The following is a 12,643-nucleotide window of genomic DNA, read 5'->3' as shown; positions in this document are numbered from 1 at the left end:
GCAACACGCATTTTTCGGTAGGCACACAGAATTTGACATGGCACCGGTGGTGTTAAACAGCGTCTCAAGCAAGACTCTCTCTGATTGGCCGAGTCCCTTGTGAGGACTTCCGGTTTGAGGGAGCACGAGATTTGAATCTGCCTGGGCTTTCCTGGTTCTGTCCTGTCCTGTCCTTTACCCCCTTTGTGCTTTTGTAAACACGTCTGCAAACGGGTAATCTTATTTTAAGTTAATAATTTATGCTGCATCACCGTCGCTATTAAATTGCATTAAAATGCTGAAGCGCGTTCGAGAAAAATACGACGAGGAAAGAAGTCCGATCGACTCTTGTTGCTGCCATTTAAACGACGTAAACAGTGGCGTGTTGGAGCCTTAATTTGAGACAATTTTGTGTGATATATTGTTGAAATTACTAGTACCTAGGTCTCGTGGTTGGCGCCTTGGCAGTCTAGCGATGTTTTTAACCCCGCATCTCACCATGATCTATCTGTTTTCCAGAGTTAGAAAGGATGAATGATGATACTTGCAATTTATTTAAAAGAGTTGCACAAAAGATGGGCTGGGCCAGCGAAGGACGACTGGACGAAGCCGAGGAAAAGGTTCGTATCTCTGTAGAAATTAATTCTGTGTCATCACCATTATTTCCATTTACAAGTTATGATTAATATAGCAGTAGTTAATTTAAAAACAAAAACAAAACGAAGTAGCAATTTTTGTATCGGTATATCTTCTGCAAATGTACCCACATGTTTTTACAAAAAAATAATAATAAAAAAATACTGTTTACGTTTCATAATGACGTTATGTTTATTAAGAATAGCTAAATAAATGCTTGCTTAATTGTTCACGGTAGGCTATTCATTTGTTTATTTTTGACACCTCCACTTATTTCAGCTGCTAGGAGAAATTGGAAAAAGTCGTCACGGTGCCACAAGCAGCTACCAATCCACGGATGGACAAGTGCGATCTCCTTTCTTTCCCCTGTTGGACAATAAGGAGGATGAGGATAAGGAGAACAAATGCTCCAAAGGAAACAGTTACAGGAACAAGTCTTTGATCGAGTCCAGTGACGATGACTTTGACCATTGTGAGTTTCATTCTCATTGTTGTTACATTTCGAGGCCCAGCTTTCAGTGTCACTGATATTGACTTTTGCATTTTTCATTTGTCAGTTCTCGTTGGAAAGGCGACGCCGAAAAATAAAGCCACACCTCACAAACCACCGAGTGCTGCTAAGAAAGACAGGTCTGTGTGTGAAGTCAACACTTATGTTAGCATCACGTGTTTTTGTCATTTTCTCGCGTCAGTTTGGTCCCTCGTGTTTCCCCATTCAATTTCTGATCCTGATTGTGAAACTTGTTTCAGTTCCACTGTTCCTGTTGTGAGCTCTGACGACGACGACAATTTTGAGACGTGTAAGTGACCTCTTGTCAACTTGGTGCCTTTGCTTTGTATCCATATAAACTAATATCAAATTGACATTTGACTTTATGAGTTTTTATTTGCTCTCAAGTTTTGCAGCGAGTCAGAACACCTGCTGCCAACGCCAAGAAAACGTCAGAAAGCAGCAGTGAGGACAGGTAAAGTTATTTCGTCTCCTCTTCGAAATGCATCACTGCTCTCTGAAATTATTCATTTTGACTCGTGTCTTTTTCCTTCTTCTAATCATTAGCCTCAAAAACTTCATTGTGGATGACTACTCATCGGACGACGACTTCATCGAGCAGAGGCCTGTCTTTAAAGGTAGCTCTGAATAACATCATTAGAGTAACATTTTAGTTTTGCTTTAAAAAGTTCACTGTTACGTTACAGAGCATCTACTGATGTTGTTATTTTTTTTTAATTAACAGAGGTTACGCTGTATAATTCTACCTCTGTGTGTAATAGTGATGTCCTGTTTTCACGGCCTTGCAGAGCCAACAAGGACCAAGACTCCGTCAACGCAGCGTCGTCCATTGAGGCCGCTGTCTTGCAGTGACTCCCCAGTCTTTGTGAGTGACAGCGACGACGAAGATAATATTGTGATCAAGAGCACATGGAGGACTCGCCATTCAAGGCCTCATCCCAAGGCTAACGCCAACACTGCTCGTCTGCACGACAAAGCGGGGAGCTCGCCGGCGATGCCTCCCCCGCCTCCTTTGTCTCTCCCTGCGCTTAAAACTCCGACGTCCCTGGCGACACCCAAACGCACCGTCTTCACACCCGTGACGGTGGACGACTCCTCGAGTTCCGAGGATGAGTTTGCATCCTTACTGGAGAGGCTAAAGAAGAAAAATAACTTCACCCCGAGGAACACATACGGTAAGCGGTTCATCTGAATTTTCCAACGACAGAATTTAAATTTAAAAAGTAATTTTTAATTTTACGATGTCAGACCACATGTATGTTTTTATCTGCCCCTTTGATGTTACCTATAGAGCACAAAAAAGAGCGTCCTGCCTCAGATCCTCTTGAAAAGGGATTTAAAAAACCTTTTACCAAATCACTGGGAGAAACACCTTCGCTGGAAAAGACGCCAAAAGCGGCCATACCGAAGCCCAAAGTCAGCCTGACGGAGCCAAGACCCAGCCAGGCGAGCAGGTATGAATCTGTCTGTCTGTCTGTCTGTCTGTCTGTGAATTAACTTGACAAAAGATACATTTTGTGTTATCACAGTCTTTAATTATGCACTTACTACCGGATCCTTTGTGTTACATGAACACATTTCTCTCGTCCTTCATGCGCTGTGCTCGCCCTCTTCCAGGCAGCCTCTGTGTAAGACCGCTGGGTGTTTCCTGCAGACCCTCTCAGACCCCGCAACCAGCTATTGTCGCAGTTTCAAGCCGAAAAAAGAAGAGCTCACCAGTAAACTTTACCAGCTTTACAATACCAGCGTCTTTGACAGTAAGGTGAGTCGCACCCTTTATTTGTTATCAAATCATTGGCTTATCTTTTGTGTGAATGTTTTTGCTCAGTTCGCCTCATCTTTTTTTTTTTTTGTGGCCTTTAGCTTCCCGTCGACATGTCAGTCACTTGGAATAAGAAGATGCGCAAAACGGCGGGATACTGTATCTCGGGGCAGGAGCGAGGTGGAGGAAACCGCTACGCCCGCATCGAACTGTCGGAGAAAGTCTGCGATTCCGCAGGTGATGAATCGCAGCTGTCGGATCCAGTCCCTGGTGTGAATGTCTGATTAAATCTGTTGCTTCGATTAAATCTTTAAATCAACCCCCCCCCCCCCCCCGATTATTGCAACCTTCCAGATCGTCTCAGGGACACGCTGATTCACGAGATGTGCCACGCCGCCACCTGGCTGATTAACGGCGTGAGGGACGGCCACGGGAACTTCTGGAAGCTGTACGCTCGTAAAGCTACGCTGGCGCATCCCGAGCTTCCCATGGTGACCCGCTGCCACAGCTACGACATCAAGTACAAATTCCAGTATCAGTGCACTCGCTGCAAGAATACGTGAGTGAAGACTGCAGGAATGCTTTAAAAATCTACTTGTCAAAGTGATGTTTCATTTTTTTTGTGCCACGTTCAGACTGCCAGCCAAAATCCGATTTTCAGCCTATTCAGACTGAAACCGGATTCCTCTTTTCTAGTCTGAACAGTCACAAATCCCATGAAATCCAATTTTGAAACCACCTTTGGGAGGTAGTTTCAAATCGAATTTGGACAGTGTGAGTGTGACAGTGTGAGAGCAAGATCCCATTTGGACACTTGCTAAAAACAGTGTGGACAGTCAGTCCTAAAAATCAGATTTGAGAAGGAATCTGATTTGATTCAGATTAGCCTGCAGTCTGAATGCAGCCAAGGAGGAGTTAGGCAGCCCTGGTGGTGTTTGGTATGGACTGATGCAGGTGTAACCATACCAGGCTAGTCGGGTCTGTCAGACAGGTCTTCCACTCTAAGTCAGTGAATCAACAAATTAAATCATGCAAAAGTAAAAAAAAAAAAAGAAGAAGAAATAAATAAAGAAAAAAAAACTACTTTGTTGATTTAATGTGTGTACTTTATATGATAGGATTGGGCGTCATTCCAAGTCCCTGGACACGCAGAGGTTTGCGTGCGCGCACTGCATGGGGCAGCTGGTTCTACTGACGCCCTCGAAGCCACGGGCCCCGACGCCCTTCGCCAACTTCGTCAAAGAGAACTACGGTTTCGTTCGACAGGAGCTGGCAGGGAAAACCCACGCGGATGTGATGCGTAAACTCAGCGCCGACTTTGCCTCCCAGGCGAAACTCACCTGAGGCCACCTGCGTCTTGGATCGGATCTCCTGAGCCGAAAACAGAACATTCTGCTGCAGCGTCACCGGACCAGCAGCGCCTGACATACCTCGGTCATTTTTCACACTTCGGCCAGCGTTTCTTTTAAACACTCAATCTAGTTTTCTATTTCTAAAACCAATTTGGTTTATTTTCTATGTGTGTGTTTACATATGTTTCTACCTGTCCATGTATCCCTTTGTGAGTTTGTGTCTGTATGTGCTTTAACTGAGCCCAATTTTTTTTGTTTGCTGGATAGTGAAGAAAATCCAAGTGATCTATGAAATACATTTCATTAAAATCTCCAGGTATATTTTTTATGTTTTTTTTTTCCCCCAATATGAATTCCTAATAAAGCTAAAATTGTGGGACTCCTTGAGTTTAGAGAATGCTGATGTTAAGAGGTATTTCAAACAAGTGATCTTTCCTTTGATAATTTTAGCTCAATCTGTCAAGTTTAATTTTACTCTGAAGATGTTAAGCAAGGCACTGAAGTCCAGCCTTTAATGGCCCAGCAATGTTAACCTGCCTTCCACTGTCCTTAATTGTGCTGTTGAAATCACCTCTTATTAGATTTATCCCCTCCAACCATGTGTTCTTTTCTTGTCAGTGTCTAAAACAAACAGTAAATCACTTCTAAACCTGATCACCAATGTAAACACCAGGGGACATCACAGGCTGCTTTATATCAATATTTAATTTGTACTTAAACTCTTACATGCTATAGAAACACTCATCAAATTCACAGAGCATGATAATAAAACATTCTAGAGAGCACACAGATCGATTCTCAGAAATGCAACTTCTGTTCAGTAATCAACTACATTTGGCAGACGGGGGAGGTTGCAGCTTAGAGAGGTGCAGCGGCGTCCCTGAAGCACAGGCACAAATCCTACAGGCAGCATCAAGGTGAGGCAATAAACACGCAACAAATTCTGTGACGTTTCTTCCGAGAGCGAAACAACGAGGCGACACGTTGGAGCTTAAAGATGGAAGGAAAGCAAGATGCGCACGGTTATTAACAAAAGCGGTGCAATGTGTTGTGTGTCACCATGTTGGCAGAGGCACTGACTGCTTACCTGTGTTTTGATCACTGAGAGTATCTGTGGCTTTTGTCATAAAAGTGTGCAGCATTCTGAACAAGGTGTTTTCCCATCTTGTGTTTCGGCAGCTCCGATATAGATTTTTCACATAATTCAGTTGGGCTAATTTTGCATTTTGATTGCGTTTCATTGAAAGACGTCACAGCAACACTTTGAGAAAAAACTAATGGCACAACACAATATGAGGTTCACAAGTTATAGATTTGAAAACAGAAGTAGAGATATGAGCAGCATCACACGGGGAAAACATTTCTCCTCCTCTCCTCCGTCAGTAAAGGCAGGTTTTCTTCATGATACGCAGGAACTCCTGCTGGTTCACCTCTCCATCTCCGTCCCTGTCTGCTTCGTCAATCATCTCCTTCACAAGCAAAGCAAGGGGGGGAATTAAGTGAGGACGATGCAGGGATGGGGAGAACTGAACGATGCGTGTGGTTTTGTGCTGGCATACCTGCAGTTCTTCATCTGTGAGGTTCTCTCCCAGCTCTTTGGCCACCCGCTTCAAGTTCCTGAAGGAGATCTTGCCTGTTTCGTCGTCATCGAACAAGCGAAACGCCTTCAGGATTTCTTCTTTTGAGTCCTTCTCAGCCTAAAGTAAAGTAGGAGACAGGGGAGTTGCAAAGTACAAAGTCTCATTATGAGGGGGTTAGACAAATAAACATATTGAAAGGAGAGGAGAGGAGAAGGGAAAATAAAATTTGCACATGTAACAGGTGTACATATGCTGGTGTGACCTCAAATCTGATTTTTCTTTTCACTCTGAGAAACCAAACATTTTTATCAAGCTGCAAAAATGACAATGTGCACAAATGAATACTTTATAATTACCATTTTTTGTGTCATAACCGCAAGGAAGTCTGTGAAGGAGATTTTCCCCGTGCCATCCTTGTCCACTTCACTGATCATCTTTTTGATCTCCTCCTTCTTCGGTTCGAACCCCAGAGCTCTCATGGCGACCTGTAGCAGAGTGAAGACGACTTGCATTGAAGCACAACATAATCACGGTTCAAATAGGTTATTTATTTATTTCATATTTCATTTACTTTGAGCTCCTTGACATCAATGAATCCAGACCCATCTGTGTCAAACAGTTCAAAGGCCTCCCTGATCTCCTGCTTCTGCTCCTCTGTGAGCTCGGGTTTGGGGGTGGTCTTCTTGCGAGGAGGGGGCACTGGACCCTGCAGGGATGGTCTCTTGGCGCTGGTCGCCTGTAGCAGACAGACAGAGGAGACGATGGATAAAGTCAAATACAAATTCAGCGTGTGACAAACGGTAACAAAACATAATATATGGGTTTGAGGGGTAGGGTGTTTCTGTGTGGGGTGCATCAAAAATGACTGATTCAAATGAGAACATAAATCTGTGTTAAGGCGACAAACAAGGACTTTGAGTGGCTTTCTCTTACCATCGCTCGCTGAACAGATGCTTTCAATGACAGGTGATGCTGATCTAATAGCCAATCAGTGTTTTTCCTCTGAGCTATACAGCCTCCATCTCATTTAGGGAAGATGAGATCAAAGGAAAAAATGAGCTCGCTTCGCATCCACCGTGATGCTATTCTAAAACCGTCGTATTATTCACAGCGCGAGGCGAAAAAAAATATGAAAAAGAAACGTTTTTCTCTGACTAGCGTTCGCAGTTATTATTTTTGTTCACCGACTGACGCCGAGCAGCTGGGCTGTTTAACTTGTTCACACCTCGGTGCCTGAAGAGCGGCTCCCCGCTCTGCGGCCATCGAGGAGCTCATCCGGGATTAAGGGGCGGGCAAAGCTGGGATGGAAATCAAACGCACCATTCGGGCAACACGATGATTGGTTTGTAAGGATCACGGGGCGCAGGACAGGACCGCCGTCGCAGGGGAGAGAGGATACCTTTTGTATTTTCTCTTCGAATTTTACAATTGCAAGCGGTTGTTGTGCTAATAACATTGATTTCTTTTTTTTCTTTTCTTTTCTTTTCTTTTTTTCTTTTTTTTTTATTATGTCAATGCTCCTACTTCGCTGCGCAATGGCGACATAACACAATATATCAACAGGGCATCTGATAATACGTGATAATCTTGGGGTACTAATTGAAAATAGTGGGTTGGTGTGCATGAATAATTGCATAAACCACCATATCAACATTCATTTGCTAATGTGACCAACTGACACTTCTGGCCATGATTTACTGCAGGGTTGCTATTATTGCATCTATTTTCTTAATTCAATCCCTGTAACAACAACAATAATGGTTTGGCTATGTAGTTAGGTGGGTATTTCGCTAATAGTTTTCTAAAGATATAAATAAGTGCATCAACAAATTATAAAACACACGTGTTCAACACGATTAATTAAGAAGTTCTTCATCGACCGTGTTGATTGGACTGGTGCCTGTCATGGGAGGGCGTGTCTGAGAGCCCAAAACAATTCCGGCGCTCACGATTCGCCGACGCCATGGCGCTCTTTGACGTAGACGGCACCCCATTGGCTGTAGTCGAACGTCAGCCCCAAGCTTGTCTTTCGGTCGACCAATTACAGCGCTTCTTGTCACTCTGCTGATTCGTGCGTGCGGCTCATAGTGCGACCTGAACTTGCACGCGCGTACTACAGGTAACTAGTGACATATAGGGAGTTATCGCTAGTAGACGTCAAAATATATATATTTTCCAGAGTTCCTGTGCGTGTCACTCCTAGTTGTCATGGCCACGCGCGTTCGACCGGTGAGTTAAAACGTCGTCGACTGTTGTGAGTTGACTTTTAACTCGGTCACTGGGTTTGTTAATCACCCGGTATGTGAGCTGAAGCGTTTCTTTCTTCTTCTTCTTCTTCTTTTTTGTCTTCGTTTGTCACACAGAGTAACAAACGGTGTGCCGTCATCGGGGGCTCTGGTTTCCTGGGCAGACACCTGGCGGAGAAGCTGGTGGAGCGGGGATACTCGGTGTCTGTGTTTGACATCCGCCAGAGCTACGAGCTGCCCGGCGTCACCTTTCACCAGGGAGACCTGTGCGATAAACAGGTGTGACTCCCAGACACACTTCAATCTTCTTCTTCTTCTTCTTCTTCTTCTTCTTCTTCTTCTTCTTCTTCTTCTTCTTCTCAAACTTCTTCTCAAACTTCTTCTACCCCTCCTTATTGACACACACACGCTACCGTTCTTCTTCTTCAAACTACTTCTTCTTCCTCGCTTTTTTTTTTTTTTTTGCACGTTTTTCTAACTAATTCCCGCCACTATGGTGTTCCAGGCTCTGCTGCCAGCCCTGAGGGACGTGTCTCTGGTCTTTCACTGTGCCTCACCGGCCCCAGCCAGCGACGACCGCGCACTGTTTGAGAGGGTCAACATTCAGGGCACGCGCACGGTCATTCAGGCGTGTTTGGAGGCTGCAGTGCAGGTGAGGCAGCCGTCAGAGATGGGTTGCGTCTCGTTTTTTTCTCATAGGAGTCTCAAACCAGCGCAAAAGTGATTTTTACTGTTTGACTCGGGCAGAAACTGGTCCTGACCAGCAGTGCCAGCGTGGTGTTTGAAGGCAAAGATATAAAGAATGGGAAAGAGGACCTGCCTTATGCCAAGAAGCCCATCGACTACTACACGGAGACCAAGATTGAACAGGAAAAGGTCAAACACCAGCAAACTGTAATTGGGTTTGGCATTGTAAAGAAGTGACTTTTCTCCACCTGGTCTTGACTTTCTTTCCCCTCCCTTATCTCTTTGTTTTAGCTGGTGCTCGAGGCCTGTGATAAAGAAAAGGGTTTTCTCACTGCTGCCATCCGGCCTCATGGCATTTTTGGCCCTCGTGACCCACAGCTAGTTCCTATTCTTGTGGACACAGCTCGCAGAGGCAAGATGAAGTTCATCATTGGGTAAGTAGAAGCAGTCCATTCCATTTTGGTCAATGATTAAACACTCACCCACAAACACCCACTGTGTTATATTAAGAGGTCCTTTAATATCATAATATGATAATAATTGATTGCATAATGCATCTGCAATATTGCTGTTACCCACCACCTATAGTATTAGTCTGACATAATACTTTTGCATGTATTTATTTTCCTTACCTGCAGTGAGAAATAGGTTTTTTAATTGTTGCTTTCTTCAAAGAGAGATGGTTGAATTTTTCATTTATTGTTCTGTTCCTATTCCAGAGACGGGACTAATCTGGTGGATTTCACCTATGTGGAGAATGTAGTGCACGGCCACATCCTGGCTGCTGAACGTCTGAGACCAGAGTCGCCTGCATGTGGAAAAGTGAGTAGAAATAAAAATGAGATGTTCAGTCACAGGAAACACTTCAGGCTTCTAATCACATGGTTTAACTCTGCAAGGTCACTGAATTCTGAATTTTGAGTCTTTCCACATATAAAGCTCTTTCATTCACTGTGTGATCTCAGGCCTACCATATTACCAACGACGAGCCCATTCGATTCTGGGATTTCATGTCAGAGATACTGGTTGGTCTTGGGTATGCTGCCCCTCGCTACCACCTCCCCTACATGCTCATTTATGGACTCGCCCTGCTGCTCTGGCTGGTGGCCCTGATCCTGCGCCCGCTGGTTTCCTTCAAACCCACATTCACGCCGATGAGAGTGGCCCTGGCCGGAACCCACCACTACTACAGCTGTGAACGGGCCAAAGAAGACCTGGCCTACAGACCGGTGGTCGGTCTGAAGGAAGGGATTGCTCGCACGGTGCAGAGTTACCCTCATCTCAAGAAAGGCGCCTGATGGTGGAACCCAACGGACAAGTTAACAACAGAAGAGCGAGTGCAAAACTTTCACCACCAGGTGGCAGCAGATATTGAGTCAAGTTTATTCTTGGTCACACAATCTTTTTGTTAGATTTCCCTGTGTTTGAAATGAGCACTGTGTACACTTTCTAATGCTGCTGTTTATTTCAGAATGCCTTAATACATGCAGACATTTAAAAACATTTTATTGGTACGTGCGTGATTAAATGCTTTAATTTTTTTTTTTTAAACAATCCACAGTTATTTTAAAGTAACATACTTTAAGTTTTGTATATTTATTTAATTGAACCTTTTGGCTTGTAATTGATAGGAACAGCTGAAGATAGAGATAGTAGAGGATGGAGTGGAGTGACAGGAAGCAGGACATTCTCTAGAATATTGGATGTCGTCTGAATCAGGTGAGGCACTGGGCAGTGATGCACTTTAAACAGTGGTGAATCAGGAGTTGAACACAGTCTAGGACCATGAACACTGGTTTTCTAAGCCTTGCTTGAAAGAGCTCGGCCCCATTCTCTTCACTGTGTCTGTGATTGAGAATAGTGATAGCAAAATCGACTAAATGTATCATAGTGCTGTGGAAGTGAGGCTGAGACGTCAACGTCAATGGGTTTCCGTCAAAGTCGTTTCATTTCTACTGGTATCTTAGCGTGATCCATCCATTGGTTATCGCCACTGCTTATCCTGCACTGGGCTTTAAAGAGGGGCCGGATCTATTCCCAGATACGGTTGGGGAGGTGGAGGGGGTGAGGCTGGCAGGGTGCACCTCAGAAGCTGCCAGCGCATCGCGGGGCTGACACCAACCAGCATTCGCTCGTGAAAACAATCTCAAGTTGCTAATACATCTGGCTCGCGTGCCTTTGTACACCGGTGAAAGGAAGCGGGAATATCTGGAGGAAAACCAGAAGGACAGAATACAAACGTCACTCAGAAGGGCTTTGCTTTGGGACATAAACCCAAAACCCTCTCGCTGTGAGGTGGAACCTGGAGCAACCGCACCAGGCCTGTAATAATCCCCCACTAAAGTTAAATGATGAAAAAGAGGATTTAGACCTAAAAGCCTAACTGGCACCATGCAACATTTAAAGACCGGCATTCGGTGACATACTGGATATATGTGCGTTAATAGGGAGATACATTTATATTTTTTGCTAATGTAGCCTGTAGCCTTGTTACTGCTCACGACTGCACTGATTAGCGCTGTCAGATCCCGGACGTCTGCCCAGGTTTGACGTGTGTCCTACCACGCCCCACAACACACAAATAGACCCTGGTTACACTCATCATAACTTGAAATAATGGACTGGGCCCACTTGCAAGTACATAAACAAGGAATAAATTCTTACAATTGAAAAGCTCTTATGTAGCGGTCTTTATACACAAGATATTTTTGTAAGAGGTGCGAGTTGAGGCATTTTTGCGCAGTTTTAGACCGCATATAAATGCTATTGAATAGGTTATTTTCATGGATGGCGCATGGACAGGAAGAATCTATCAATGACTGTTTCAATGTCCAAGGACATTTGTTTTTCAGTGTCTCCTTCTTTCTGGTGCCTTTCTTTGCCTGACGTTTGCCGATGAAGTTCCGCCTATGGCATTCCTTCCCTCCGTCGTGATACTGTGGCACCTTTTGCATTTAAAACTTCTCGTCGAACGTCTCACTCTCACATGAGTTCATCTCAATGCTATTTAATCTATTGAATGAGACTGTCCCTGTCATGCAATAATGGGACGGGCTAATGACAGGCCTCATAAACTTTGATATTTTTGCGAGGGCTCCGGAGCTATAAAACCACAGGAGGGATGGTCTCTGCGTTTTAATATATATATATATATACAAAAAAAAAAAAAAAATCCTCCCGGATGAGATGCAAAACACAGATTAATATATGCACTGTGGCATTTTTGGCATTCCCAGTCTTGGCGTGGTGACCGCGTGTTTGTGAATGACACTTAGCATTCATTGTTTTAATACTGCAGTTGTTGCACCCAAATGATTCACTGCCAGAGTCTACGCATTTAGGAAAGGCTGCCCGACTGGTTTGGCCTCCAGGATCACGGCCTCCAGGAACCCAGGGAGGCGATAGGCCGGTGCCAATACGTTCACCTTGGGTGAAACTTTGACTGCCAGGCTTTTTGTTTTCCTGTCTCACCCTACATCCCCTCCTCCACTTTCCCCGTTCCCCCCCCCCCCCCAATCACCGTGACTTCTGCCAGCAGGCCTGTCTGATTGGCCGTATCTTTGCATAAAAACGAACACATTGGAGACCCAATGTAAACAGTGGCCGCCGCGGTCACGCCAGCTGCTCTGGAGTAGCGATCTGTGTCGGGAAGGGAATTATGGGTACGGCTTCTGGGACGGCCGATTTATCCCCGCCTGCTTCTCCTTCACGCGGTCGCGTTCACTTCGCTCCAGTCCGAAGGGAAACAAACTGTACAAATCTCCTTTGGTCCGGAAAACGCAGAGTGCTCACAAGAGCGACCGCGGTTGGCACGTTTTCTCTCCGACCCGCCTGAAAGGCGGTGAAAAGCAGCCAAACTTCTCTGCCGGACCGGCTCCTGTGTCGCATCA

The 12,643-nt window shown here is 44.8% G+C and overlaps 3 protein-coding genes across 4 annotated transcripts; 2 read left to right on the top strand and 1 right to left on the bottom strand.

The window, feature by feature from the left end:
* The first annotated feature begins 80 nt into the window (after positions 1–80).
* gcna (germ cell nuclear acidic peptidase) lies at positions 81–4,619 on the top strand. 2 transcript variants are annotated; one of them, XM_076032817.1, is made up of 13 exons: positions 81–213; positions 499–599; positions 895–1,087; positions 1,173–1,245; positions 1,366–1,415; positions 1,514–1,580; positions 1,673–1,743; positions 1,915–2,301; positions 2,418–2,580; positions 2,744–2,888; positions 2,990–3,125; positions 3,243–3,447; positions 4,007–4,619. In XM_076032817.1, exons 2-13 carry the CDS (start codon positions 510–512, stop codon positions 4,230–4,232), a joined length of 1,806 nt encoding a protein of 601 aa, XP_075888932.1. In that variant the 5' UTR covers positions 81–213; positions 499–509; the 3' UTR covers positions 4,233–4,619. The 2 variants fall into 2 exon arrangements, with proteins under 2 accessions (XP_075888932.1, XP_075888930.1); XM_076032815.1 differs by having other exon boundaries at positions 96–349.
* A 308-nt stretch (positions 4,620–4,927) lies between these two features.
* On the bottom strand, positions 4,928–6,936 carry cetn2 (centrin, EF-hand protein, 2). The gene is made up of 5 exons (XM_076032818.1): positions 6,754–6,936; positions 6,392–6,556; positions 6,177–6,305; positions 5,800–5,937; positions 4,928–5,709 (listed from the first exon to the last, which is right to left on the bottom strand). The coding sequence occupies exons 1-5, from the start codon at positions 6,754–6,756 to the stop codon at positions 5,620–5,622; spliced, it is 525 nt and encodes a 174-aa protein (XP_075888933.1). The 5' UTR covers positions 6,757–6,936; the 3' UTR covers positions 4,928–5,619.
* A 956-nt stretch (positions 6,937–7,892) lies between these two features.
* On the top strand, positions 7,893–10,256 carry nsdhl (NAD(P) dependent 3-beta-hydroxysteroid dehydrogenase NSDHL). The gene is made up of 7 exons (XM_076032814.1): positions 7,893–8,049; positions 8,184–8,345; positions 8,572–8,718; positions 8,814–8,942; positions 9,045–9,187; positions 9,473–9,575; positions 9,719–10,256. Exons 1-7 carry the CDS (start codon positions 8,029–8,031, stop codon positions 10,049–10,051), a joined length of 1,038 nt encoding a protein of 345 aa, XP_075888929.1. The 5' UTR covers positions 7,893–8,028; the 3' UTR covers positions 10,052–10,256.
* Positions 10,257–12,643: the final 2,387 nt, after the last annotated feature.

Source organism: Nelusetta ayraudi, unplaced genomic scaffold, assembly GCF_046127955.1.
Source record: "Nelusetta ayraudi isolate G7.1 ecotype Tasmania unplaced genomic scaffold, CSIRO-AGI_Nayr_v1 ptg000039l, whole genome shotgun sequence".
Taxonomy (NCBI): domain Eukaryota; kingdom Metazoa; phylum Chordata; class Actinopteri; order Tetraodontiformes; family Monacanthidae; genus Nelusetta; species Nelusetta ayraudi.
This window is presented reverse-complemented; position numbering and strand designations above follow the sequence as displayed.

Excerpts from the sequence above, each read along its gene's own strand:
- gcna (XM_076032817.1), top strand. The coding sequence starts at position 510 with ATGAATGATGATACTTGCAATTTATTTAAAAGAGTTGCACAAAAGATG. Across the intron at positions 2,302-2,417 it reads CACCCCGAGGAACACATACG|AGCACAAAAAAGAGCGTCCT; the intron begins GTAAGCGGTTCA and ends TGTTACCTATAG. Across the intron at positions 2,889-2,989 it reads CCAGCGTCTTTGACAGTAAG|CTTCCCGTCGACATGTCAGT; the intron begins GTGAGTCGCACC and ends TGTGGCCTTTAG.
- cetn2 (XM_076032818.1), bottom strand. Across the intron at positions 5,938-6,176 it reads CGGTTATGACACAAAAAATG|GCTGAGAAGGACTCAAAAGA; the intron begins GTAATTATAAAG and ends ACTTTACTTTAG. Across the intron at positions 5,710-5,799 it reads TCACAGATGAAGAACTGCAG|GAGATGATTGACGAAGCAGA; the intron begins GTATGCCAGCAC and ends TTGCTTGTGAAG.
- nsdhl (XM_076032814.1), top strand. The coding sequence starts at position 8,029 with ATGGCCACGCGCGTTCGACCG. Across the intron at positions 8,050-8,183 it reads TGGCCACGCGCGTTCGACCG|AGTAACAAACGGTGTGCCGT; the intron begins GTGAGTTAAAAC and ends TTTGTCACACAG. Across the intron at positions 9,188-9,472 it reads AAGATGAAGTTCATCATTGG|AGACGGGACTAATCTGGTGG; the intron begins GTAAGTAGAAGC and ends TTCCTATTCCAG.